At 43.5% G+C, this 27747-nt stretch overlaps 2 protein-coding genes and 2 long non-coding RNA genes across 5 annotated transcripts in view; 1 reads left to right on the top strand and 3 right to left on the bottom strand.

Annotated features, from left to right (window-relative positions):
* The window catches only part of LOC148341159 (uncharacterized), a 45482-nt gene extending 43598 nt beyond the window's left edge, over positions 1-1884 (bottom strand). The window contains exons 1-2 of the long non-coding RNA XR_015842032.1: positions 1109-1884; positions 894-1023 (exon numbers count right to left, since the gene is read on the bottom strand). This is a non-coding gene — a long non-coding RNA (uncharacterized LOC148341159). The remainder of the gene's footprint in view (positions 1-893; positions 1024-1108) is intronic.
* Positions 1885-9455: 7571 nt separating this feature from the next.
* On the bottom strand, positions 9456-13631 carry LOC148341158 (uncharacterized). Its single transcript, XR_015842207.1, has 3 exons — positions 13428-13631; positions 12813-12910; positions 9456-9834 (listed from the first exon to the last, which is right to left on the bottom strand). It is a non-coding gene; the product is annotated as an uncharacterized LOC148341158 (long non-coding RNA).
* A 1231-nt stretch (positions 13632-14862) lies between these two features.
* On the top strand, positions 14863-15642 carry ndufb2 (NADH:ubiquinone oxidoreductase subunit B2). The gene is made up of 3 exons (XM_088288237.1): positions 14863-15080; positions 15214-15358; positions 15444-15642. Exons 1-3 carry the CDS (start codon positions 14995-14997, stop codon positions 15513-15515), a joined length of 303 nt encoding a protein of 100 aa, XP_088144363.1. The 5' UTR covers positions 14863-14994; the 3' UTR covers positions 15516-15642.
* Positions 15643-15703: 61 nt separating this feature from the next.
* On the bottom strand, positions 15704-26449 carry kdm7aa (lysine (K)-specific demethylase 7Aa). 2 transcript variants are annotated; one of them, XM_088288235.1, is made up of 18 exons: positions 26339-26449; positions 22821-22906; positions 22611-22728; positions 22161-22321; positions 20838-20979; positions 20576-20762; positions 20344-20506; positions 19733-19820; positions 19562-19668; positions 19385-19476; positions 19222-19308; positions 18860-19129; positions 18655-18782; positions 18418-18548; positions 18236-18327; positions 17997-18109; positions 17612-17928; positions 15704-17345 (listed from the first exon to the last, which is right to left on the bottom strand). In XM_088288235.1, the coding sequence occupies exons 1-18, from the start codon at positions 26434-26436 to the stop codon at positions 17257-17259; spliced, it is 2469 nt and encodes an 822-aa protein (XP_088144361.1). In that variant the 5' UTR covers positions 26437-26449; the 3' UTR covers positions 15704-17256. The 2 variants fall into 2 exon arrangements, with proteins under 2 accessions (XP_088144361.1, XP_088144362.1); XM_088288236.1 differs by having other exon boundaries at positions 18878-19129.
* Positions 26450-27747: the final 1298 nt, after the last annotated feature.

The following is a 27747-nucleotide window of genomic DNA, read 5'->3' as shown; positions in this document are numbered from 1 at the left end:
ATGTATAAGGCTTTTTTTTATATACTTTTTGACCAACACGTTTGTAATGTTTTAAAAAAAGAAATGACAACCACTTGTAGTAATAATTCTTTTTTTTTTTTAAAAAGACAACCATGTATAGTAAGGACTATTTGATTTTTTTTTAAAGAAGAGCACGTTTTGTCAGGCTTTTTTTTTTTTTAAAGACGACCATGCATGGTCAGGATTATTTTTTTCTTTTTTAAAGATGACCATGTATAGCAAGGATTTTTTTAAAAAGATGGCCATGTATTGTAAGGCTTTATTTTTATTTATGTATTTATTTAAAAAGACGACCATCTATTGAAAGGCTGTTTAAAAAAATAGGACTTTTTTTTTGGATGATAAGAGACAACCATGCATAGTAAGTTTTTGTTTTTTGTTTTTTTTAAAGACGACCATGTATGTAAGGCTTTTTACATTTGTATTTTTTTTTTTTTTTAGGATGTTTTAAAAAAAATCATTATTACAATACATGACCGGCTTGAAAGAAAATAAATAAATAAATAAAAGAATGACCATGAAAAAGTTGGGCTTTTTTTTTTTTTTTTTTAAAGCTGACCACGTATATTAAGGCCGATATCGAGATCAGTTGGATGAGATGGGAACGCGCTCCATAAAACATACACCGATGACGCCTCTTGGCATGAATATCACGTCCGTTCAGAGCTATTTATTGCCTCTTCTACGTCTCTGATCGCTCCTATTTAGAGTCCAAGTTACAGCTTCCTTGATAAAAATCAAACGGCGGTCGCGCAATGGGGATTGTTCGCGTTAAAAAGGCGGCGGATTCCGCAAGACCGCTGTCGATTCTCACCCTCGCCACAATTACGACATGCTCTCCAAGCGAAAGCAAGCCAAGTGTGTGAACTTACGGGATTGCGATCTTTCGTCTAGATGTCCGACAGTGTGCAGTCCGGCTGTCTGGCTTTGATTAGACCGACTGGGTAAAGCCACAAAAGGCTTTCTCCACATCAGGGAGCCGGAAGAGGGCAAAGGTAAGGACTGTGGAGATAAGCACATACAAAAAAATGAGAAAAAAAAATAAGCAGTTGAGGCTTGCAGACATTGAAATGGCAGGGGAACGGACTTCATATTTTCCTGTTGTGGAATCATCGAGGCAACCGGAGGGTCCAAAAGCGGCCTTGGCGCTCGACTCGATTCGCTGCTCCGTGCACCTGTAAAAATCTTGTCGAATTACGTGAATGCTCAATCACCTATATGAGGCCAGTGGTCACAGAGGCAGCAGCTTCAGCAAGGAAACCCAGACTTCCCTCACCCCAGCCACATCTTCCAGCTCTTCCCGGAGGGATCCTCGGCGTTCCCAGGCCAGCTAGAGGACATAGTCTCTCCAGCGTGTCCTGGGTCGTCCTCGGAATCTCCTGCCAGGTGGGACATGAGGCATCCTAATCAGATGCCCAAGCCACCTCATCTGGCGTCTCTCACCTCCAGACTGGAAGAGTATCAAAAACCCTCCCAACAGGACCGGTACCAGAGCCCGGACCGTGTGTGGAGGTGAGTCCCACTATGTCTAGTCGGAACTTCTCGGCCTCGCACACCAGCTCAGGCTCCTTCCCTGCCAGAGAGGTGACGTTCCAAGTCCCAAGAGCTTGTTTCTGCAGCCGGGGATCCGAGAGCCTCTCGCTGCTGCCCAGACCATGGTACGGGGGGGACCCACGTGGCCTTTGCCGACCAGGCGCTCGCCAAAACCATATAATTGTCATCAGAACGGGTCTTTTGAGCTGTTCTTAGTCTGGACCCTCACCGAGGACCTGTTTGCCATGGGTGACCCTACCAGGGGCCAAAAACCCCCGACAACTTAGCTCCTTGGATCATCGGGCCACGCAAACCCCTCCACCACGATAAGGTGACAGCTCACGGAGGGGGCAACCTGAAACAACTGAGCATAAAAACGAGCACGGGGTGACGAACACGATTTCACAGTGCGTCCTTCGGTATAACTAAAGGGAGCAACGTGAACTCAAAGGATATAAAAAAAAAAAGGCGCCACGAGGAACTCGTCGCCTGTACATATACGGCGTATATATTCATAAAAAAAGATATTAAAAAAACTATTTTTCAAAAGAAGCCGTCGATAAAGAAACCTCCTTGGAGCGTAAATTTGCCCCGCTGCACTCTGAGTCACTCAGACTTGAGCTTCCGACCACAGGACAGTCCTGTGCTCCTCTCTTTCAACGACGAACTCGAGGATAACGACGCTTCTGCTCGATTTGTCTTTGGCCGCATGGAAGTTTGCAGAAATTTTGATTCTGCTGGCATTTTTTTGGTAGGTCGGATTGTGTTCTTCCATGTGGACAGTGGAGAATCCTGTCCGGGTCAGATGCAACAGATGCCATAAATCAATGGAAGCCAATTTATTTTGTAATTTCGTTGCCTTTTTGGAAATTTTTGTTGGTCCAGGGCCGTCTCCATTTATTTTCCATCATTTCCTTGGTTTGCTTTGTTTTTCGCATGCAGAATTTGGCCCCGCCCTCTTGTCTCCGGCGTCCTTTCGAAGGATCCAGTCCGCTAATGAGCTGAGGAGGCCACGACAAAACCTCCAGGAAACGGAATCGTCCGTTTGTTTCCCCTCATCCTCTCTTCGGAGCGCCGCAACAGAAGCGGGCACAAGTGACAAATTGGAGGTTTGCAGCTTCAAAAAGGTCTTTCAGCAGGCCAGCCCGTGAGAACGCTTTTAATAAGCACAATCCCCCGTCTGAAGTCTCGTGGAGAAATAAAAAAAAAAAAAAGGAAGAGGGTGCCGACATTTCTAATCTCCCTTTCATTTGACGGTGGATTTTGTTGCCGTCTCACACTGTGCTCGCAGTGCTTTGTAAAATGTATTAAATCGGAAAGGCGGAGTTGGAACAGATGGCAGACATTTGTCTCTGGCGCTGGCAAAAGTTTGCGCTCGCATCTGGCTTACAATTTTGGGTCAAACAAACAAAACAAAAACAAAAAATGCTCGGTGATTATATTTAGCGTTAACCAAGTGCATCCGACATCTGCTTGTAAAATGTCAACCGTTTCCCATTCTCTTCCGTAACTGGCTCGCTCTTTTCGATTGTGCGCGTAAAAGGTCACCGGATAGAAGACGGTACATGCAGTAATTTTTTTCAACATATAAAACTGAGGCTTATATATATATATTTTTTTTCTTTTTTTTTTTTTAAAGAGTTACTGCGGCTTATATACAGGTCTGGAAAATACGGTAATAATATCCTGACTGTTTTTTGGTTTTTTTGCACATGCATACGCAAACGTAATAAAAAACAGATTTTTGATTTTGAATGTCTAGCCTTATCAACGCTATATTTTTGAGAAAGTATGCACCTCATCGTTAATCAACAGAATAAGAAATGTACAGTTCTAACGTGCATTGCTTATTTGATTTCAAATCCGAAAATAGTTACGCACCTTTTAAACAAATATTCACAAATGTGATTTGTCACAAGATGATTAAATTTAACATTGGGAATAATCAAACGGTTTTAAAAAAATAATTGTTAATTAGTTTCATATTATGAAATTACATCTTTTTATTTCACATTTATTTATTATTTCACGCTTTAATTATGTTCTAAATCAGGAGTGGGCAAACTTATTGATTGGCGGGCCACAATGGGTTAAAAAAAGGGGCCGGACCAGGAGGAGATGGATGGAGTGTTTTGGTAACCTCACCTCATTGGATAAAAAAATACATTTAATTTTAAATGAAAGTGAACAAAAACATTACAACAAAATATATGTCTTTGACACATCACAATATTTAGAAAATAAAAGGTTTAAAGTTAGGCAGGCCGGATTAAAACATTTAATGGGCCGCATGCGGCCCCCGGGCCGTAGTTTGCCCATGCCTGTTCTAAATGTTTATGTTTCTGCGTAAAGACGTCATATCGCAGCAAAACGTTTGCACAAAGCAGAGCGCACACATTGCAACAAAAATCTCGTCGCAGCCTTCCGCTCCACTCGCCATAAAAGAGACATCTTGTGCGAGGAGACTCGAGGTGTGAATTATGTGCCGTGTCATCCCACAAAGCCGACTGTTCCCTCCGACCTGTCAGCCAAAAGTGTTTGCGGGCTCACACGCAGACGTTGATCCGGGGGGGTCCTCATTTTTGGCTAGCTAGCCGAGCGGCCCGACTGAGATGTGACGCTAACCGCTAAGCTAACGTGAAATGGAGCGCGCCAAAACGTTGGGAGGAAACAAGTCTGGCTGGAAACGTGTGACAGAGACAAGGAATCTACTAAGAACAACAAATTTGCATTAAAATGAGTCGCGAGAGAAAACGAAAATGAAATAAATACATTTCCGCGTAAATTAGCAAGAAGCATGCGCTTTTAAGGTAGTTTAATATATATTAAATATTTATAATATCAGCATTGTTTTGCTCCAAACTGTCGTATCTTTTGATTTTTGTTGTTGTTACGTTTGTTTTATTGATTTATTTTTTTTATTTAGCTTCACCATTCGTGTCCCCACAATGCAATTTTACACAACTTGCATTTATAGTTGTTGCCATTTTATATATTTTTATACATTTCATACATGCAAAATCTACATCCAAATCGGTTTCACAACGTGTGGGAGGGGTTACATTTTAACCAATAGCGAGCGAGTCTAAAACTGACCACCCACGCTAACCAGATGTTCACGCAACTGCAGCTATCTCGTTTCCGTCTCCATTTCCGGAACCGGATAAAAATGGTGTTCCGCTCGATGCCCGAGAGACGCATCATGTTTCACCTTGTGACACCCCCCAAGGTCCCGAAGATAGATGAGCGCGTAATGGCTCGTGTTCGACCGTCACCTGTGACGCATTGTTGGTGGTCTGCAGCCAATAAATCATTTCCAATTTCCATAACCGGTTGGCGAGGACATGTTAAGTGAGGTAACAAAACACACTCTTGGTCCCTCGAGTGACACTTTTTTTTTTTAAAAGCTTTGTATTAAAAAAACGTTTTGGGCTTGCAAAACAACAACAAGAACACGGCACTCGCGCTCGCTCCCTCGCTTCGATCTCTCAAGTATGGCGCGCCAGCTCTTGCGGTATGCTAATTGAAAGCGTCTGCATTCATAAGAAGACGATGTTGCCGATGCTTTGGACTTTTAGAGTCGTCATGCAGACTTAACAGTAAATTCTCCGACGTGATTGACGACTCACTTGTTAGCTTCTTTTAGATTATCGTTATTTATTCACATTTAACTGAACCGTTTAATGGTTTTTATTTTGTTGAAAGTAGTTGTTTGCCAAAACGGACGATGTCCACTAAAATCCGAGTCATCAAGACGTTTCTTCTGAACATCTGCTACTTGCTTAAAAATTTAGAGCATGGGTGTCAAACTCAAATACACAGTGGGCAGAAAAGTAAAATTGAACAAAGCCGCAGGCCGGCATTTAATTTTTTAAAAACAATATAAAGACTGATTTTTTTATTTAAAATTTTAATTATAAGTGGTTTTATTCATGCAATACAATGTTTAGTTTTTAAAATTACTGAGTTACCATTATCATATAGAATTTAAAATGGTATGGTTGTCATTTGGGAAAGCCTGGCGGGCCAAATAAAACTACACTGCGGGCCATAGTTGGCCCGCGGGCCAGAGTTTGACACCTTTAATTTAAAGTAACCCAAATTGGGTAACATTGCTAACCCAACACGTGTTCCAAACGGGACCAAGCCAGTGCTAGGATATTTTCCCAGTGCATTGGGTTACAAGTTTGACGTAGTATGTTGGGTCAAGATTTTAATCCAACATAGGATTAAAAAAAAAATAACAATAAAAAAGTCACATTTCAATGCAGGGGTGGACAAACCTTTTGATTGGTGGGCGACAATGGGTTCCAAAATTTGACAAAGGGGCCGGACCAGGAGCAGATGGATGGAGTGTTTTGGTAACCTCACCTCATCTGAGAAAAAAAAATACATTTAATTTTAAACAAAAGCATGACAACAAAATATATGTCTTTGACACACCACAGCGTTTAGAAAACTAAAACATTAACAAGGGTTATTCGTTTAATTTTTTTCAACTTTGCCGGGCCGGATTGAAACGTTTAACGGGCCGCATGTGGCCCCCGGGCCGTAGTTTGCCCACACCTGTTTAAACGTACGGGTACATTTACATTCCTTTCAACTTTCACTTCCCAGCCAGTAACTCGCATTAACTGTTTCACACCCGATGCCGTTCCTGACGCAACCTCCCCTTTATCCCTCCGACCTCAAGCCAACCGCGGAACCCACTTAGATACCAACGGGTTGTAAGAATGTGATATGTAATTGACTTCATCCAATACGACAACGACCACCATCTGCAGCTCAGTAACCTCATCTGCTAAAAATCCAAAGCTACCCGGCGAGTGGGTTCCGAAAACAACACTGTATATATTTTGATACTCAATTACTTGTTCTATTTAAAAAAAAAATAAACTGAAGGAAGGATGACATTCGCTTGCCTTCGACATGTAACAAACTTCCTAAAATCACAAGCGGTTCACAGTTACTGTAAAAAAGAGGCCAGATCGCGGGTGGGTGGAGGGTTGCTATTACGGATGGGGTTTAATAAAAAAAAAAAATAATAATAATAAAATAAAAAATATACAATTAATTCACATTGTTTAGACCAGGGGTATTCAATCAAAAGTAACAGGGGTTCACTGCTAACATTTCTTCAAATTAAAAGGCCCGAACCAAAGTGCAACCTCCCTTATTGTCTAGCCTATGTTCACATTTTTATCTAGTTTCAATATTTTGAGTCATTTTCAACTAAATAATTCGCAATGTTCCCATTAAACACATTTCCCAGCCAAATACATTTGAGGCGTTTAATTCACATTCAAGAAAATGTAAAAGAGACTTCAGATTAAAGAATTTAAGGGTACCACTTACAGGGCAAAAAAATAAAATATCTCTTGCAGAAATAAATCAAGTGCTGAGCATCGAGTTAACATCTTTTCTGAAATCAAAGAGTTACCAGCCTTAAAAACGGAAGGCCTAATTTTCCAAGTAAAACGGGTCCAAATGTTAAGTAAATCAATAAAAACGGCTGTTCTAATCCAAAAAATGAAGCTAAACTTTGACACCATCTTCTCGATTTATTTTTTATTTTTTAACTTGTGGTCATGTGAAAAATGAGTTTGTGACTGCCCTGCCAGTGACTTAAATCGGGGTTGGAACGGATTTGCTTTATTATTTCACACATTGGGGTTTTTGTGTTTTCCTTTTAATAAATGTTTGTGCAACTGCATTTAATCACTTCTTCACATCTGCCCATCACGGAATGTTTTTGGTTTGTTTGTTTGTTTCGCCAAAATCCAGGATACTTTTAGTGAACATTCGTTTGAACGCCGCTGGGCAGCAAACGATAATTCAAAAATTTGTTAAACTGCGCTCGAAGTTTGATGTTTTTGCGTGCTCTCACCTCAGACTGCTGCGGACAACTTTGCGCAAAAGAGCGGTGAGGCACATTGGTTTAAAACCAGCTGCTGGCAGAACGAACAAACATTTCTCCGTCCATTCATTTTTAAGACAACCTTGCTAACTTCTGAGCAAGCGATGCTATCGGCAACACTCACTTCCGCTTTGGTGCGCAATTGGGTGGATCGGAAACAAAAGATTTGATTGGCTCAGCTCAGTGACGCGTTTACCGTAATAACGAGAATAGCAGTGTGCATGTTTCTGAATGCGCCATGAACAAAATTCTGATCGTGTACATTTATCGTAGATTGGTCGTGAGTCCGGTCCGAACCATCGGACGGTTGTACATGAAAATATTTAAGCATTTTTAACTTGTATTTGTATTAAGTTAATTTTGTCTTATTATTATTATTTTTTACATTTTGACTGAGAAAAACTCGCCAAAACATGTCAGGTAACGAACCAACCTAAAACGATATTTTCTGCTATAAATGAATCAGTCAAATTATTTTTAACTTGGTTACACCTGCATACAATCTGTTAAATCGAAAAAATACTTAAAATAAATAATGCAATCAAAATGAATTCATTGCTTGTGTTTATTGAAAAATATATGGGAAGAAACCCTTGAGAAAATAATCACATCTCAATATTGAGGGGGGTTGGTATTTTCCCCCTTTTTTTTTTTTTTTTTTAAATCATTCTTTGAGTTTGTGTGAGTGGCCTCCCATCACCCACGCTCACACAAGAAGTGATGGCAGCAGATAGTGCCCTTTCATTAGTTGGCACAGCAAAGACAACCTCACCGCGGGGGTGCAGCAGCTTTAAACACTAATTAGGATGACTTTGGGAGACAAAAAAAAAAGAGAAAAAGGTAGGGTTGGGCCAGAGATGGTGATGCACTCCAGTAAAGAGGACATGCCAGACATAAATGGGCAAAAGCAGTAATGGCCCAAGTGGCGATGCTTTAAAAGGTTTGAAAAGAAATCAGGAGCATTTCCAATGATAGATGTCCAAGAGGTTGCCTTTTACCGCAATCAGACAGGTCGCTGATGAGAGAGGCTGTCTAAAAATAATCCCGCCGGGTATGAAGCGGACAGGTCCTTGGCAGCTGTTCAGGTCGGGGGGCCAGCGGGTCCAAAATGTCATTCATCACTCATTACTCGCTGTGATTTTAACCCGACGAGAAGGCGACCGCCAGGAAATGTTGCAGCCGTTTACCGTAACATCGCGCTTTTTGTTTACCCACGCGTGACGTCGGGAAGTTGACTTCGCTCTTAATTTAGTGCCGTGGCTATTAAGAAAAACAAAAACCTATTGTATCGCTTTAAAAATCTTTGAAATTAACACCATCTCAAACACAATAAATCGCCCAGCCACCTAGTGGTCGATAGTGGAATTACACTCACTAGAAATGACAGTGAGACCAAAATACAGACTATTAACTGCTGTGAAATATACGTATATACTTTTTTGCCAAATCATTGTTGAAGCTGCCCAACACTGCAATGGGCTTCTTGAGCCAGCAGAGGACCGATGCTGCGTAGGCGGGCGAATCCCTCTGTGTTTATGTGCCGAGCAGAGGCAGGACAGGCTACTTTTGCTTAGGGGCCCTCTGCGAGATAAAAACGCACACACACAAAGTGCACCGCAGCTGGCTGCCTCTCGGCCATGTCAGTGCTCTTACGGTAAATAACACGATTCATTATCCGCAAGAAGCCTCCAAAGAACCTCCATGGAATTGAAGCGAGTTGCACCAAACAACACCGGAAGCAGTCCGACATCATTACGACTATGTTCAGTAGCGCAGAGTCAGTGCCTGGATGAGTGCTACATCTCCAGTGTGCGGCATAGCTTCCTGAAAAGCTGAACCGGTGTTTAAAAAAAAAAAAAAAATCATTGGCAATAACAAGATGGAACTGTTGAACTGCAAACGGGAAGTGAGGGAAGAATCTCATTGGATCAACAAAGAGATCTGGAGTTTTGTTTGCCGAAAAAAATAGAGTGAGGAATTTATATCATATCAGAATGCCCTTTATTGTCATTGTAGTCAGTAGTGCAATACAACAATAATTTAATTATATATCTATAAAATAGATGAAATAATTAAATACGAAATTAGATAAATCAAAACACATTATGTCGCCGTTCTGCAAGGTAAGGGTAGTTGTGTGTGAGAGTTCAGCATGGAGATGGCTCTCGGGGAGGAACTGCTTTTCAGTCTCTTAGTCTTTGTTTTGATGCACCTGTAGCGGCTGCCAGAGGGCAACGGGTCGAAACAGGTGTGAGCTCGGCTGCGTATTGTCTTTGATGATATTGAGAGCTCTGCTGAGGCACCGGGTGGTGTCGATGTCCGACAGGGAGGGGAGAGGGCAGCCGATAATGGAATCAATTTGCCTGAAATGAATTGAAATGTCATTAATCTGTTGTTTGTTTGTTTTTTTGTTACACCTAATCAAGAAAATAGCACTGCATTTTAAAATTGGATAAGACAACATAAAGACATAAAATGCTCTTATGACGTGGAATTAAGCAGAGAGAGAAAGAAAGAGAGAGAGAAAGAGAAAGTGAAAGAGAGAGAGAGAGAGAGAGAGAAAGAGAGAGAGAGAGAACAAGAGAGACAGGGAGGGTGCGAGAGAGAGAGAAAGAATGAGAGTGGGAGAGAGAGAGAGGAAGAGAGAGAGAATGAGAGACACAGGGAGGGAGCGAGAGAGAGAGAGAGAGAGAGAAAGAGAGAATGTGACAGGGAGGGAGGGAGGGAGAGAGAGAGAGAGAGAGAGAGAGAGAGAGAGAGAGAGGGGAGCATATTTGTCTGCTCCATGCTCCTTGTGAGTGTATTCATTTGCCCACTCTCAAAGCTGCTGGGTCAAAAGTAACGAAAGTTAGGTCCGGTTCAATTTTTTGGGGGGGTAAAGATTCAGCATTATTGTTTTTTGGTTTGTTTTTGAGACCTAGCCTGATTCTTTCACCTGAACGCCTCGGCAACATTTGGGCTATTGACGCATATTTGTCGTCACGAAAAGTTAGCAGCGATGTGTCTTTTTTTTTTTTTGCCTTTTAGCATTTGGGATGAGTTTTATAATTTGCCTGCACAATTATTTATTTATTTTAAATGAAAAAATGTAACTAATTAACAGACTTTTCAGTGCAATATACAGCTCATATAAGATTGGAGAATCTTGAAAGTGAAATGTTTTGTCTGTGTCCTAGTTTATTTTATTTTATTATTATATAATTTTTTATTTTTACAAACTCTGTTCTGAGCGCAGCCCTTGTTCTGACCCAGTTTTCAATTTACAAGAAGTTCCAAATAAACAACTGCTTCAATATATTCGACGTTATAGATGCTAACTAATGCATCGCTACGGTTATGTTTATTTGTAAGATGGGCTGAGGATATGTAAATAGTTTGTGTATTTCTAATCATGTTTTTATTCATTTGAAAATTAGGTCAGGCCTACAAACGGGCGGGCATTAGTGCAATTGTGCAGTCCTAGGATGCAATATACACTACTACTGCACTTTCAGCCAATGGTGTACTTAAATATTGACCAATGATGTATTTTGTTTCCCATTACAGTACTTCTATCACTGCAGTATTTCTACCATTGCAGGACGTTCACTATTACAGTACTTTTATCATTGCAATATTTTTATCATTGCAGTATTTTCAATCATTCAGTAGTTTTTATCATGACAGCGTTCCCCCCTCTGTATAATGGACAGGCATTAGGAGTGTTTCCTTACACTAGATACGTTTATACTGTGTATATTTGCATGCTTTTTATGAATGTCTGCTGCTAATGTTATACATTAACGGCTACATTACGCCGCCGACTCTGTGTGATTTATATCTTTGCTGCTGTAACACCTCAAATGTCCCCATTGTGGGACTAATAAAGGACATCTTTATCTTTATACACTATTTGTATCAGTGATAATTGCGCACACACACACGGACACTTACGTTGTTGTTTTAACACACACGCGCACAGCTGGAACACACGCACACACTTACGCTTTTCTTTAAGTTTCGATTTCCTTGCTTTGGCGTAAATTCCTGACTGATCTTCGCACGTGATTTATGCCTGCTTTCCTGTCTCCCTGGAGACAGACCCCCATTATCTGCTAAGGTATGAGCCACTGCAATAAAAAGGCCGAGCGCGAGTAGGAGAGTGAGAGAGAGTGCAAGGTATTGAACTAAGCAAGACGCTTGTTTCCGCCTGGCTCGCTCTCCCTATTCGCGAATGGTCAAAAACAAAGCTTTAACTGGTTTGCTCTGGTTTTCTGCCACCTTTAGTAAGTATTTTCAGTCTAAGAAAGGCGTCAGGGCATTTTAAACCTGACATTTTTTAACTCAGTCAGGGTGCAGTTAGCAATAAAACAAACATTCTAATTACAGTTGAACAATATTCTACACAACTCTGCTTTTTGACACCATTTTAGCAATGAAGTTTGACTTAAGTTAAACACAAAACTGGCTGACAGGCTCCACATGGAAGCAGCAGCACTGGACACCACGATGTGTGCTCGAGGAAGAGCGTGTGATGTCCCACCGGCGCAACAGGCCAAAGTACTGCACAACACTTGCAAACACAACAAGATCATTCAATGCTTCTGAACATGTGCTTAAGGATTTAAAAAATATGTATTATTTTTCTTAAGATGGAAAAATACTTTTTTTTTTATTAAATAGTATTTAAAAAAAACAACAAGTCAGAGTTATATTGGCAGCTTATTAATAAAACAAATTATTTTTAAACCATTTAGAAAAAAAACAAATGTTCAAATGCATTGAATGATGAGCTTGTATGTGTGCAGTAGATGAAGCAGAGGTCAAGGCGCACTGAAAAATGACATCACACTCACCTCCTCAAGGGGTCATTCAATGCCAAATCACTCAGTGGGTTTAAAACCAAGCCGATTTTGATTTTTATGAAACTTGCTGTACTTGTTGATAGTGATTGCACAACACTAAATCTCAAATTTGAAGTCAAACAGAGCAGAGATTTTTGAGTTACAGCCACCCGAATATTAATTAGCTCAATTGTTAAAAAAATATGCACTGATCTGCTAAATGATGTGTGTTTTGTGAAGATTGACAAAGTAGTCCCTGAGAAAAAAGGGCTTAAAGTAAGGTGGCCACGCCCCTTTTTGCCAAACCAATTAATATGCGCGGGTTTGGAGCACCTAAAAACTGCTCAAATTGACCTCAAATTTTAGATTTAATGTTATGCCATCACTACCAATCACACCAAGTTTCATTAAAATGAAAATCGGCAAAATTAAATTTTTAAGATTTTTTGGGCCGATTTGGCAAGGTATCCCCTTAAGCACACAGCATGGAGTCCCTTGCCTTGAAACAGGACACACACCTGTCCAGAAAAAAGTTGCCATCTTTGGAGTGCAGACGAGTCTAGATGTCGAGAGCTCTGAATCTGTTGGTTGTTTGGTGTCCAAAACATCCTCCATCCTGTAAAAATAAACACAAACATAGACATTGAGTGAGCTCATTTGCATACGCCCTAATTTGCATATCCCCCTCATTTGCATAAAGATAAAAACGTGGCTTTCCAGCCAAGAACTACAAAGTATTAAAATACTCTAAAATGTTTATTCCGCTAGTAATTAAATTTAACATTTGTTTCGATGATAGGCTGTCCGTTTTTTAATCAAAAGCAGAAATGCACTCGTTAAGGTCAGTGACCTCTTTAAAAGCATTTAAAACAGACGATACATCGATTTGTACTTTAAGATATCGATACTTTCGCGTTTTGGACAGATAGTTTAATTTTAAAAAGATAGTCACGTGACCAAATAGCAAACAGTGAATCTAACGCGACGTTAGATTGTGCACAGGCACCTCATGATTTTATCTAATCAAGTCGCACGAGGAACACGCTAAATATGAGACAATGTTTCTTTTTAAACAGAAATATACTGCGAAAGGAACAGGCTGTGAAAACGTGGAAAAGTTGAGGACGCGTTACCTTTGCACAAACGCGTCGCCACTTTTGAGTAGGTCGACGTGGAGCCAATATTCCTTCATCAGGTCGATGTGGAGCCAATATCCATTCAATGTGGACGACCTTGCACACATAGAGTGCCAAAATTTTTGAGTTGACGCTGACAAATTCAAAAACACAGCATAAGATTTCCAAACAATTCTTCACTTCCGTTTCCGGTCAGTTCAACTTCCGGGTCGCGGCTAAACTAGTTTGCATGCAAAATAAAATTGACGCAGACATGTCTTTATCCACACCGGTTATCCTGTCCAGAAGGGCGGGCGCTGGACCTTATCCCAGCTAATTATGGGCTCCCCACGCCCCTGAACAGGTCGCCAGACAATTACAGGGTAGACATAAACACCGTCACCGATTGGGAACCCGCACACCAGTCAGGCGAATGAACCGCTACACTATCAGTGACACTATGTGACGTAGCGAATAATGAAGTAGAAGGACAAATAATCGTAAATGTGTTGAACGGCACACCAGAGTCTAATTTTTTTAATTCTTATAATTTAGAAAAAAATAAGAAAAAAGACAAATAGTCGTAAAAATGTCGGTTCAATTTTAAATTTAATTTTGACTCAATACTTCATTGATAATTAACAAAGAACGGGTAAAATATGAGTTGAAAAATGCATGGCAATGGCAGTGTGAATGCGTGCTCCACAGATGTGTTATTTTTATACTCAAATGTATTCTCCCTAAATAAAGCAGACCCAACAAACTACACTGAATCGTCCTATTGCGTGGTCGTTAGTTTAATTTTAAAACAATGACAAGTAGTGTGTATTGTATGGTCAAAACACGTCATAGATGAACTATCTTGAAGATGCCAACGTTTAGAGGGGAAAGGGGAAAAACACATTATATGCTGCCCTTATGTGGCGAATCTCTGTAACTACACCCAAGTGGCGGATAACTGATAACTATTGCATGGTCAAACACGTCATGAAAATGAGCGCAGTATTGTTGGCTGCTGTCGAGTGCAATAAACAGAAGGCGCTCCCAACTCGGTCCTAAATTCTTATTGTTGTTGGCGAGACCGTAGGAAGCCCCTAAACTTGGACGATATATTTTTTGCTTTCGGGTGTTTTTTTTTTTTTTTTTTTAAACGACCACGTATAGTAAGGCTTTTTATTTAAAAAAAGGTGATCATGCATTGTATCAATTGGTGTCTATAAGTTTTTTTTTACCCCCGTTTTGTTTTTATAAAGTAACAACGGGAACAATTCCCACCAAAATTCAATAAAATCAATCTGAGTCTTAATCCTGGTTTAAACTTTTTAAAATGGGAAATGCGGCCTTTGTATTTAAAGTGGTTTGCATTACATTCGCTAGAGGGCACTGTGTGTATTAAAATCATACTGCTTTTCTCATTCAGCCAATCAGCTCACGGTAACAAACGCCTTCACAAGCTCTTGCCCAATCAGCAGCGTTGACGTTAGAGCACCCTTCTGTTGACTCGGGAAGGTGACTCCTCGGCCTCATTCTGCCTTATTTTTCATTTTATAGCGCAAGTTCTGTAAAATAGCTTTTATTTGCCGTCATGTCTTCGTTCGGGAGGATGTTGAGCACCGTCCGGGGTGGCACTCGCCTCATTAGACGCTGTCCACATCGGATAATGACGAGAAAGTAAGTGCGCCGCTAGCATATGATGCTACTAAGCTAACGAGTTGTTCAAATGAAGCCAACTTGCGCATAACATGTTACATATCGTACACCTGTTAGGTGTTTTTTTTATCACCTTACCTGTGTGTTATTGTAGGGCAGGCGGCGGGCCCCACATCGAACCGCAGTACAGGCAATACCCTCAACTCACCAAGAAGCAGAAGTTCGAGTCGGAGTTCATTAGCGGTGCCATGTGGTTCTGGATCCTGTGGCACTTCTGGCATGACTCGGATGCCGTCCTGGTAAGCGTGATCGCCACGTTAAGTGAAATGCGCTCTTGGGACTGTGACAAGTATGGCAATTAATGTGATTTTCGGCCTGCTTCAGGGTCACTTTCCTTGGCCAGATGCTTCCCAGTGGACTGATGAGGAGCTTGGAATTCCAGCAGACGACGAATAATAATCAAACGAGGCAATTTAGCACCCATTCACAATTTGTATGACTATTCTTTGCTCTTACCATATTTTTCTCTGCAGTTTCTCCTGAGTGGCACCACCTCACAAATTTCCTAAAGATGGTCATTGTACATACGAAAAATAAAGTTAATATTCTGTCACGTGTCATCAATAATGAGACTTTATTGTATGTATTATTTTACTTTTTATTTACAGGCATTTTTTTTAAATGCAGAAACAAAAATGCATCAACAGTGTCTGTTTGCCAGTGTTTGAATCTCATTTGTTGTTGTTCACGATCTAAATAATTGAGGACCCAACACACTTGAACACAAATGCCAAAAAGAAAAAAAAAAACGTCAGATGTATAACAAACCCCAAGGGACAGGAAGGAAAGCAGCGGCTTTGTGAACAACTGCAAACATGAGTGTTGAAAGTCACTCGAGGGTCGTGTGCACGTCAACGTGAACAGAGCTTAAAGCTACTTGGCATCCTTTTAGAAAACTCCATAACACTGAGCAGTGTGTTTTGAAAGAGGGCAAAACAGGAAGTTAAAAGAAACCCAAAAACGTCAAAATTGTATCAAAGATTCTGTTCATGGCATCATTCCCTGAGAGTCAACAACTGAAAATCAGCTCTATTTCGATCTCCTCGCAACCTCCCAGCACCACAGTGGCTCAGAATACAAAGTGGCATGAGTGGATTGAGGATTAAAAACGAAAACACCCGTTCTCGTCACAGATGGCCCAGGGAAAAACAAAGCAAAATATAAAGCAACACACACGCTATGGCAGGGGTGTCAAACTCGACGGGCCACATCAGAGTTGTGGTTTCCTTCAGAGGGCCAGTATGACTGTGAACCCATATAAATTTATTGGAAAGCCAGTTTTGAAATCAGAAGCTAGTAAGTAATTGTTCAACAATTTTTCAATTTATTTTAAAAGGGGAGGATTGGTAACAAATAAATGGCAATGTCTCATATCTCAGTGTTGTTAAAAGTGAAGAAAATATGCTTGAAACAGGAAGTTGATGCAGATGATTTGCCCTTTGCGGGCCACATAAAATGAGGTTGCGGGCCAGATCTGGCCCCCGGGCCTTGAGTTTGACACAGGTGCGCTATGGGGAGAATAAGATTTGTTTTTTTGTAAATCAGCTGCTACACAAGATGACGAGCACACTAACGCAAACACGGCACATTTACAGAAAAACAAAGGGAAAGAAACCCCAAAATATAATGTATCACTTCATTAATAAATACATCAACAATAAAAAAAAAATCAGATAAAACGAGAAATAATTTAAGCAGAATATCCATGAGCTTGTCTTTCTTTTGAAAGATTCCTATTCAAACCAACCGGGCAGCGATTAGCACGTAGAAAAAATGAAATTGAAGAGTGGAAAGGGTGAAAAAAGCTGCCAACCTTTTGAGTTCTTTATTGCTGGTGAGTCTTAAAACACAAGAGCACCATTTTTTTTTTTAAGTCTGCCGCCCATCAAAAAAAAAAAAAAAATAGGCGTCAAAAGTTGTTTGGTAAACCTCATTGCCTTCTTCCATTTTAATGCCCGCAGTCACTCCCTTACTCGTCCTCTGTTTTGTTTCATCGTTAATGTGCTTGTCGTAAATTGGTGCGTGACCCTTATGTCGTCAGTCCTCTTCACATGGTCTCAATTCCAAGAAGCACAAAAGTGTCCAAATGTTTCAAAGAAATCGTTGAGGGAAAAAAATAAGAGTGTCTTCTTTGCCCTCAGACGAAAACACGACTGTGTCTGTTGATTTTCAAAATCTTACCCAGTCTCTGCTTGGCGGTGGCCATGCCTTTTTTGGGACGCTTGCCTGAAAACAAAGGGGAAAAATACATGACATGAGAACGTCTGCGGCGTTGAACAGACTTAGGAGCCCTGCTTGAAATAGCCATAAACCGGAAGTTAGTTTGATGCCAACCTAAGGATGTTTATAATGTACTGTGAGTACCAAGAGATGACACCAGATGGCAGCAAAGGACTAATTTGGACGAAGCGAAGCTTGTCAAGTCACTTCAGCACCAAAGAATAGGTTAAGAAAACAACATGGGAAAGCACGAATATGAATTCTTGTCAAACCTTTTGTGGCTTGATTGCTGACAGGCGGGGGGTTGGGGGCGTGCCTCTTGGAGGGGTGCAAGGGTGGCGACATGTCGGGGTCACAGTACTGGTAGTCGTGGTCTGGGCTGGGCAGGCCGTGATTGTCCCAGGCCTCACTGCTGTTGCCCTGGCTGTCCATGGGGCTGGCGTCCCCCTGCTGATGGGGCGCCGGGTTCGATGACCACCAGGGCTCCTGGGGTGAGGCCGCCTTCTCCGGCTTGGCAGGGCACAGCAGGCCGGCCATGGACAACATGCCCTGAATGGCTTCTTCCGTGCTGGGTGAGGTAGGACGTTCTCTGCAAAATGTCTGTTTATCCTACACTGACGCCCAAATATGGTTGTCATTCCTGTGCGGGCTTCTTACCGTTTGAGTGGTTTCTGGCAGGGCCGGTCCAGCTCTGCGGTATGCCCTTCCTGCCTTTGCTCCTCTTCCTCAGAGTCGTCTTCGGAAGAGGATGACAACGGTGACACTTTGCGCTACCAACACAAAATACATTGAAATTAGCCATTCGCTCTTTCAGAACCCAACCTAGATAGCAAAATAGCAGGCAAATAGCTCTCTACGACCACCATAGTTTTTGGCCAAATTAAATTTGTACATACCTGCGTGGGGGCGTCGCTGTCCGAATCCGTGTCTGACGCGCACGAGTGCCCCGAGACTTCTTCCCTGAGTTCGGCCTTCACTCTCTCCAAACCTGTTGCACCACCAGGAAAAAAAAAAAGTCGTCAAGATGCAAAATCCTAGACATAAATGTGAGATGATGATTCAGATTAATACGACGCACCAATAATTTTGTGGGCATCGGCGTGCAACCCTCGGTTGATCAGGTCTGACTTGACGTCGGCGCTCTTATTGGCGGTGGCGTGCCTCTCGGACTCCGTCTTAATGGGACACGCCAGTGGCCGCCTCATATCCCTGAATATGAATTCATAGGTGAATAGGAATATCGATGTGATGAGCATAAAACAAACAAAAGTGTCATGTATTTGCTGGTCTACTTTGCATGTGAAAGTATTCCCACCGTATGATCCTGCCGTTGACCAGCATAAGTCTGAGGTGGTTATCTTCCAGGGATTCAGCGGCGGCGGCAGCTGAGGCCGTCGACGCCTTGTTGAGTTTCCCACGAACCTTGGCGCAGAACGCTGGATCCTACCGAGCGCAAACCACAGGCCAGAGCTGCTCAAAAGGTATCGTGGGAGGGAAAAAAATGCATCTTCCACCCTCACCTCCTCCAGGGGGCCCACCTCAAGCCTCCTTAGCACCTCCCTGGTGTGTCTCTCCAGGATGTCCAGGTTGGACGGCGTCCGGGACGCCTGCCGCTGCTGCTCCCGTAGGCGGCGAGCAGCACGCCTGGCTTGTCGCGCTTGGCACAGACGCTCCAGGGTGGCGCGAGTGGACGGGCACCCATTGGATCCTCCACCGCCGACTCCACAGACGCTTCCCTGAGATTTGAGCGGCTTGACACCAATGCCGCCGCCGCCATTGCTTGGTTCCTCCTGAGGAGTGAGACGTACTTTCGTCACTCCTTGCAGAGGATAGAGAATATATGCGCCTGTGAGTATTGTTCTACTATTGTCTTCAACCTCACCTCCAGGTGTCGTATTTCCTTGGTGAGCTCCTTGATGAGATGATTTGGCCTGATGCTGTCAGGAACCTCGCTATTGGGCTGAGTCACCTGGAGAAGAAGGCAAAAAACGTTGGGAAAAAAAAGATGAGAGGCGCTACGGAGGAACACGGTGGTGAAGACTCACCTCTCTCTTCAACCAGGTCTTAAGTGCACAGATTAAGGCCTTCACGCCCTCTGTGAGGTACGTCGGAGGTGGACACGTGTCTTCTCTGAGGTCTGGCGGAATTTAAAAAAAAAAGTAATTTCTTGGTTCGAATGCTTTTATTGCGTCAACTTTCTTTTTACAAACAGGCAAATTCACCTTTCAGAGTTTCCAGCAGATTCTTGGCCACATACCAACAGATGGCCTCAAAGTAAGGAAACTTGAAGAGGTCCGGCGTTTTCAGACGACGCTCCATTTCGTAACACCTGACCAATAGAACACATCATGATTCATTGACGTTAAAAGCCACTTGTAAAGCCGTGTCCTTACCTGAGCTGCATGCCAATGTTGAGGTTGTGCAGGAAGTTGCCGCCGAACGCCATGCAATCCTGAGATGTGAGGACAGCGTGGATCCAGCCTGCAGGGGGCGCCGCAGGATTAAGACGACTATTACTACTTGATATAGTGACTCACACATTTTCTTATCCAAACAAACAAAACACACTCGGCACAACTCTTATCTTCACACACACACACAAATGGAGAACCTTTTTTTGTTTTCAAACAACAATGTGAGAGAAAGCAGATTTGAGTGGGGATTGGGGGTTGTGTGTGTGTGTGTGTGTGTGAGATCGGTTGACCCACTGACCCTCCCTCCTACTTAAGTCGAATCTCTCCACATACACTCAGACAAAGCGAGCCACTGAGGACAATTTAGCAGTTAGCGCCACTGACGCTTTGATTGACACGTTTGTCCAAATACAAAGACTTGGTGGCTCTACTTCTGTAGTCCCACCGCCCCCCAATCCCTCCAAGTACCCGTGTTGAGTATTTAATTTGAGGTTTTACTCTGTACATTGAACAGACATCAACTTTCTACTTCTTAGTCGATTGATTTTTAAGAAACAGATGTACCAGAAAACAAAGCCGAACAATTGTACCTGTGGGGATGAGCAGTGTGGTTCCCTGTGGCACCACACACTTGTAACACTTATCCACTTTGTCCCCAAAGAAGACCTCGCTCTGATTGGGTGTGGAGCTCCAGGCCTCGTACAGCGCCAGGTTGGCGGGTGTGGGCCTGATCAGGTAAAAGACCTTCTCGCCCTGACGGAGACCACAACGTTCATTTCTTCTTTCCAAGCGGACGTGTATCGATACTTGTATGCCACTTACCCAGAGGACGTGGTACCACACGGAGGTGCCGCCAAAGTCGATGTGGAAGTCGGTGTAGCTGTCCTTGACGCCCATCAGGCAGTACTTCTGCACGAACGGCTTGGGGAAGAACGAGTCGTCCGGCCAGTAGTTCTCCACCCAGGACATCTTCCGAGCAACGTCTGGCACCTCCACCAGCTTGGACATCCTCCATAGACACAAAAACGTTCATTTGAATCGGAATGCTAAAGCGAAGACGGCCCGTTGGTGAACGGGCGCTCACTTGGTGTCGGAGAACTCCAGGCTGATGAGGTTGAGCACTTTGGGCCGATGCGGGCTGGTGAAATACTTGATGAACTGGCTGAGCTTCATCTTGGTGTCAGCTTGCCGCGCAACGTCGATCACGTCGATCATTTTGTCGCCACCTGTGGTCAACGGAAGGCATTACACCACCATTGAGGTGCAGAATTAATGCATCCAAGACACTTAATCGCCTCGCGCAGGAAAGCGACGGCATGAAAGATCGAAGGAATGACAGACGCTCCAGTGTGACTACCAAACGTGTCCAGGAGGTCCCCCAAAGGACAAGTGAGAGGAAAGACACACGCCAATCGCCATGTGGCGGCCATCTTCGCGAAACAAACGCTAGCAAACGATGTAAGCTAACATCTGTGATGCTACAAATCACACCGGGGCAAAAACGAAAAGTTCTGCAGCTGTTTGCTCAACTTTCCCTGTGAACACACTTTTACTGCCCTGCCACACGTCGCATGTACACACACGCACGCACGCACGCACAGCCCAGCTGGTCTACGTCTGATGACAGACAACAGCTGGAATGCCACAAAGACAAAATGGACTGATGCCTGAAATGCATCCGTCTAGACAGGCCCCTCACTCAATAGTTATTAAAAGATCAAACCCACATCCACTACATAAGAATGATATTTAAAAAAATAAAATAATTCTACAGATGAGAATTTGAAGCTATTGAGTAATCCTCCACCATCAGAGGGGTTACATTCAAGAAAACAAATCTCAATCACAAAAACAATGTGAAAACAATAAGTTTTTTACAAACTATTAAACTTCTGTCAACATTATTTCAAACGCACACTGTCTCAAACTAACTAAGCATGCCACCATCTAGTGCTCAATAGTGGAATTACACACATTATAAAGGAGAGTCTGACCAAATTGAGGAAAAATAAATAAATAAAAGCTCTGCGGAATAGCGGAACCACAAACCTGGAAGCCAGAATGGCTTTCGTGCATGGCCAAGCTCTTCAACAAAGTTTTAGGACGCGAGCGCTTCAAAAAGTGTAACGCGACACCCGAGTGTCTGCTGCTAACACCTGTGCGCAGTGTTCAAAAGCCAGTCGAGTCCGGGTCGGGGTGGTGTTTACAAGAAGTAATGTGAACTTAATGATCTGCACAGCGGGACGGGGGCGGGGTCATGGGCTTGTAACAGAAACCAGCAAGCAACGTGCGAAAACGTCTGAGCTACAGGCCCGCTCGCAAATGCGTTATGACACGCAAGTGGCCACTTCGCCGGCTGCCGTTTTCTTCCCGTAAACGCAAAGGGCATTCGATAGTGGCGACTTACCCACGTACTGCTCCACGTCACGCACGCCGAAGGTGGGCGGCGGCAGCTTGAGGCCAAGGCCTTCCATCTCTGTGACGGCGATGGGGTGGCGGAAGCCAGAGCGTTCCAGGTACTTGGGCGTCACCTGCTCGCCGCGCATGCGCATCACCGCCTCCTCGCAGCTGCAAACCGTTCAGCAACACAGACAAACAATAACCGTCAACATTTGGAGACACGTTTCATTTGTTTTGATTGCAATCACCTTGAAGTTATTGTGCTATTATTAGTTGATATTTTTTTTATGCACCGTATTTAACATTTAAGGATTTGTTTTTTTTAATTTGCTTTACTTTCAAATCAATTTGTGTTTTTATTGAATTTTCTATCCATTTAAGGTTTATATTTAACACTTTTTAAATACAAGGTTTTTGATTTGCAGCAATGCGAAGCCGGCGACGGTTGGATATGTACCTGGGGAACATTCTGCTCTGCAGCTCCTTGACAAACACGGGGGTGCCGGCTTGCACCGGCTTGGCTCCGTCGTTGGGCTCCGTGTAATCATGACGATGCCAGTTGTTCCGCCTTTTCACTGTGAACCGGCCATCCCCAAAGGACACATTGCAGCCAGTATGCTTTTTTTCTTTAACAACAACAATGACGACGACAAGCGGCAACACTCACTCTGCGATGGTCCGTGTTGGACGTCACAGTTGGGACAGTGGTAAACGTCAATATCAACAGCATGGTGCTCCTCCACATGCACACAGCTGCAAACGAAACAGAATGATTGAGCAAATATGAGGGGCAAAATAATGCAAAAGACATCAGAGAAAGATCGCTCATCAATAGGAAGTCTCAAATGCATTAAAAGGAAATTTGTTTGCGGCCGGATTACACCGGGAGGCACCATGTCCCCACTTGACCTAAAATGGCTTCCGGCTGCTAGTTGAAAATAGCTGCATGCTCCTGCTTGCATTCTTCCCTCCCTCCGTCGCTCGCTTAGTGACTCGGCCTTCAGGCATTTTGATCAACACAAAATAAGATTAAGGGCGCGTCAATCACTGTGCCACAGTTAACTGGTCCGAGCTCTGAGCTGGGAGAAGACTGAGCCTGTGCCTGCTATCAGCTTTGATCTACTCGCAGGAAAGTGTAAAAAGGAAATCAAAGTGCAGGGGGCCATTAAGTGCTCAGGAAGCGGAGGCGTCCTGTGAATTCTTGACACGTCTTCATGCACCGTGTCCCGAAATGACTCCAGAGTCAGCGCGCGCTGAGGATCGGCGCGTTTTGAGGCCAGATGTGCTCGCTCAACCTCGCTCGCCCGCCCGCCTCAGCGCGTGACTTGGAAGGGACACGTTAGCGTCGCTTGGCTGTAGTATCAGGCTCATGTTTCCACCATGTGCTCGCTCGCAGGAACGCATGACTCACACTCACACACACACACACACACACACAGCACCACTCTGTGCGCGCCAGCGAGCGACTTTTTCGCCACAGCGGGAAAAAGGAGGAGGCCCACTCTTGAGCGTCACCCACGCCGGGAGAGAAAATTGGGCTGTGGAAGTGAGGGGGCGAAAGCATTTCCTGCCTCTCACGAGATGACGTGTTCCACCGCTCGCCACGACGACGTCATCCAACAGGACGCTTGACAATGTTAGTGATGACCTTACAATCGTATAGGATTCATATCCATAGCTTTTAAATTCAGTCATTCAAATGTCTATTGTTATTAAAAAAGGCATAAATATGCTGACATTGCCTTGCACTGGGAAGGGCCTGGTGCCCGGTGAGTGACGTGGGTACTTTAATGTACTTCCTTGACACCAATTGCTATGTTGCTATTAGCCTGGGGATTGGTGGCAGCTTTATATAAAAACAACAGAAAACGTGTGACTCTGTATCAATGACTACACAAACCGGAATGTCTGCTTAGTGAGCAGAACGTTCCTTCCGAGCGGGGTTGCGCGCTTGGCTTGGACTGCATCCACTTCCTGTGTGGCGTATTCATTAGCCGGCGCTGTGAAAAAGGCTTTATTGTCCTCGGTGGCGCACAAAAGGCCGGAGGCGGGCACGGCCATTATTTTAAGCTTAAACATGCACGCAGCACGGGGGAGGCGCTACGCCCACATTAGGGGGACCCGGCCGAGGTTCACCGGGGCGGCTTCAGCTGACCTCCAGGCGCCGGCTCACGCGGTCTGCCTGCCCCACTAATGAACGTAAACAGCTTTTAACAGGAGCTACCTGGCCGACATTGAAATGGACGCTCCCAAGTGGCTCAACATCCGACCACTTAGTGTAAACACTAAAACGCTTCTCTGTGCAGGCCATCCATCTTCCTTTAGTGCGGCCTCACACACCGGGCGTGACGTTGACAGATCGCACGGTGAACTTGGCTACATGTCGCAGCCATCAATCACCACCTTGGTCCTGTCGTCACCCCGTTGCCAAAATTAGCCAGCTAGCACGCGACGCGACTTCAGGGTCGGTTGGACTGCCATCTGATTTAGGCTTGACCTGCACGTCATACCCAGAGCTTGCAAGCGGACGTCCTTGGACTTCTAGGCAGAACTACTGCGATATTTTATGAACAGCGCAGCAAAGTTGGGTGGGATGGGAGTTAAAGATAAAAAATTGATGCTTCGTCGTGTGAAAAGGCTTCAATTGTCAAATTCCCGTGCTTCTGTCACGGTCAGAACCTCCAACATTTCTCCTTTTGTGTTGGCAAGCACTCGCAGATTCTGCAGCCTCAATTTCTTTTGGCAGCGCTCTTCATGCCATTACACAATCACTTCCGTCATTTCAAAGAAATGCTTTGTTGTTTTCCCAAAATGCTGCCATGCCAACACACCCACACACACACACACAATCACAAAGCAAGCCAACGGTGATGTGACGCCACACCGCTGAATTAGGTGACCTCCACTCCAGAGAAACTTGACAGGCTTGTGCCACTGAACTTGATCATTGACACACATGCACAATAAAGTTGTGTAACAATGACTCACGGGAAGCGCTGATAACATCACAGGCAATCACCGTGACTAATACGCGTGGAAGGAGAAGTTGCTGAGAAATGAATGACAAAAGGATGACTAAAATGCTGGCTAATGCTAAATCAGATCTTAAAGCGGAATATGGCGCGCAACAGGAGAATTACAATTTTAGTTTGAGCATCATTGGTAATATTCAGTATTCACGCAACTTGCCAAACAAACTTCCAAACTTAGGTATTTTCTGGAAAATGCTACTACAAAATCAAAACACTTGCAAGGAGCATGGAGGAGACCATCCATAACACACATACAACGCTGTCACTGACCTGAATTAAACTTGTAACTATTTTTACTTCATATTTTGTTTTCATATTTATATTTGACAAAAAAAGGTTGCTTTTCAGTAGTCACCCAAATGTCCCAAAATCTGCTGATGTTGACGGGTCTCCTCAAAAGCAGTTCCAATTTCGGCCTCTAAGCCCCCCCCCCCCCCTCGGCCATGTGTCTCAATAAGGGGGATTTAAATTTCTCAAGCTGTCAATCAAAAAGCGCCACCATAATAACAAGGTCCTTGTTCTCAAACATGACTTTCAAATCAAACAAGGGACTCGAAACACAGCAGCGCGAGCCCAGTTGTTCCCAAAACATGCTAATATTTTTGTTGAAAGCAAAAATACGAGCGAGGCGCCTTTAACAATGGAGGAAGTTGCTCAAGGAGCCTGCCAATGTAAATACGTTTTAAAGTATGCCGGCGTCGCCTTGAATAACCCGATTTTGACGGTAAGCCATTTGCATCAAGGAACCAGATAAGGGAAGAACAAGAATCGATTGCTTTAGAACGTAAACGTCGCCTTTGTAGATGACGCCAATCTTGACTGACAACAGCTCGACCACCTCGATTGGAGAATTAAAACTACTTGTTTCAAACATCTTTTGTCTTCAATCTCACCTCAAGGCGAAATTAAAAGCAGCACGCAATGTCGTTTCACCCGTGGCCCAATCCGACAACATCCAACGCGGTTTCAAAGAAACGCGAGCCCACTTTCTTCGCTCAACTCGCGTCAATAGCGTCATTTAAAGCCCCCGAAAGCTAAGCTAACTTAGCCACCGGTCCGCCGCTCGGAGAACCGTCGCATTTCCCGGACAAACCGAGCATGTGTGTGCCCTCAAAAATGACAAGGCCGCAGGAAACCAACTTAGCACACGTACCTGCCGTGGAACCAGTCCTTGCAGATGTCGCACTCGATCATAAACCGGCTCACGTCGTAGGGCTGCCGGCAGACACAGTACAGCGGGGTCGCCGCCATCTTGCTACTGTCCCTAAACAACGCAGGAATGATTGCGGGGCGGAGAGTCAAGTCCGAGCACCGGAAATTTCCGAAGTACAGCCGAGCGAAGCCGAAGTTAGATCGAAGGAGGCAACCTTTGCTGTGACGACATAAATGTACACTTTTAACTTTTCCTAACAGAGGAACGACGAGATGATGTCGATATGACCACATTTCGTATTAAAGATCTCATTACAACATAAATTTAATTGATTGCATTTTGACAAGTACCTCCAGAAACAGCGTTGGCAAAACTTGTGATACTATACTTATGTAGAAGTACAAATACGAGTAAGTTTGAAGGGATCGGGTCAACTCGTCAAAGTAAAAAGTACAAATACCTCAACTTAAAAGAACATTGATGCTTGAACTGACGCGTGTCAATTAGAGGTGAACTGTTTGCTTTATCAAATGCAGCAGACATGCATGGAGGGACGATCACAAAGCCCCCCCCCCCCACCGTTACGTCACCATAAAGCGTGGCTGATATGCCCTACGTGCCTGTGCGACAATTTGGGGTGGGTGGTCGACCACCGCCGACCACCCTTCGGCCCTCAGTTTGATCGTCCCCACACACCCACCAAGCCCATCTCTGCAACCCTGCAAACAAGGCTTTAAAAGCACCGCAAAATAACATGTACTACAATCAAGTAAATTCCACACTAACACAAGACTTTAGTTTATCTACTATTATATGTGCAGCTTGTTACAAGAAAGTGACTTTACCTCCAAAACGCAAACGATCAGCAACACGGACGTCTTACTGCGTGGGAGCAGCGCCATCTCCTGGCCCAGCTGCGTAAACCCGCACGTACAACTGTGACGTCACGACGCACAATATTGTTGCGTAATTCTGATAGAAACAAAATAGGAAACAGGAAATCTTGTATAATACTTTAATATTTGCAAGACACCTAATTCATGGGTGACATTTTGAAATGTCGCCCACTGTTTTTTGTTCATTTGGGAGAAATGCACATTTTGGAAGGACTTTAAAGACATTGGATAAGCTTCCTTTTTTTTCTTCGTTTATTTTGTTAAACTGCCCAGTTGTAAAATATGTTATGTGCTCAGTTTTGCATTTCTGTTTTACGGAGGTATGGCTGTTGGTATTGAATAATTAACTTAAACTATCAAGATGTTGGATACGCTTAACATTTTATTGACAAACACGTTAAGTTTATGATTGATAATTGAGCAATATTTGTTTTTGTTATAAATGAAAATATTGATGAACAGGTATTAAGAATGTGAATGTAGTTTGTACAATACATAAATTACTTCAAATGT

The sequence above is a fragment of the Idiotropiscis lumnitzeri genome, chromosome 2 (assembly GCF_059441095.1).
Source record: "Idiotropiscis lumnitzeri isolate Australia: NSW breed Sydney's pygmy pipehorse chromosome 2, RoL_Ilum_1.0, whole genome shotgun sequence".
NCBI lineage: Eukaryota > Metazoa > Chordata > Actinopteri > Syngnathiformes > Syngnathidae > Idiotropiscis > Idiotropiscis lumnitzeri.
Note: the sequence above shows the minus strand (reverse complement) of the source record. Positions and strands in the feature narration are given on the sequence as shown.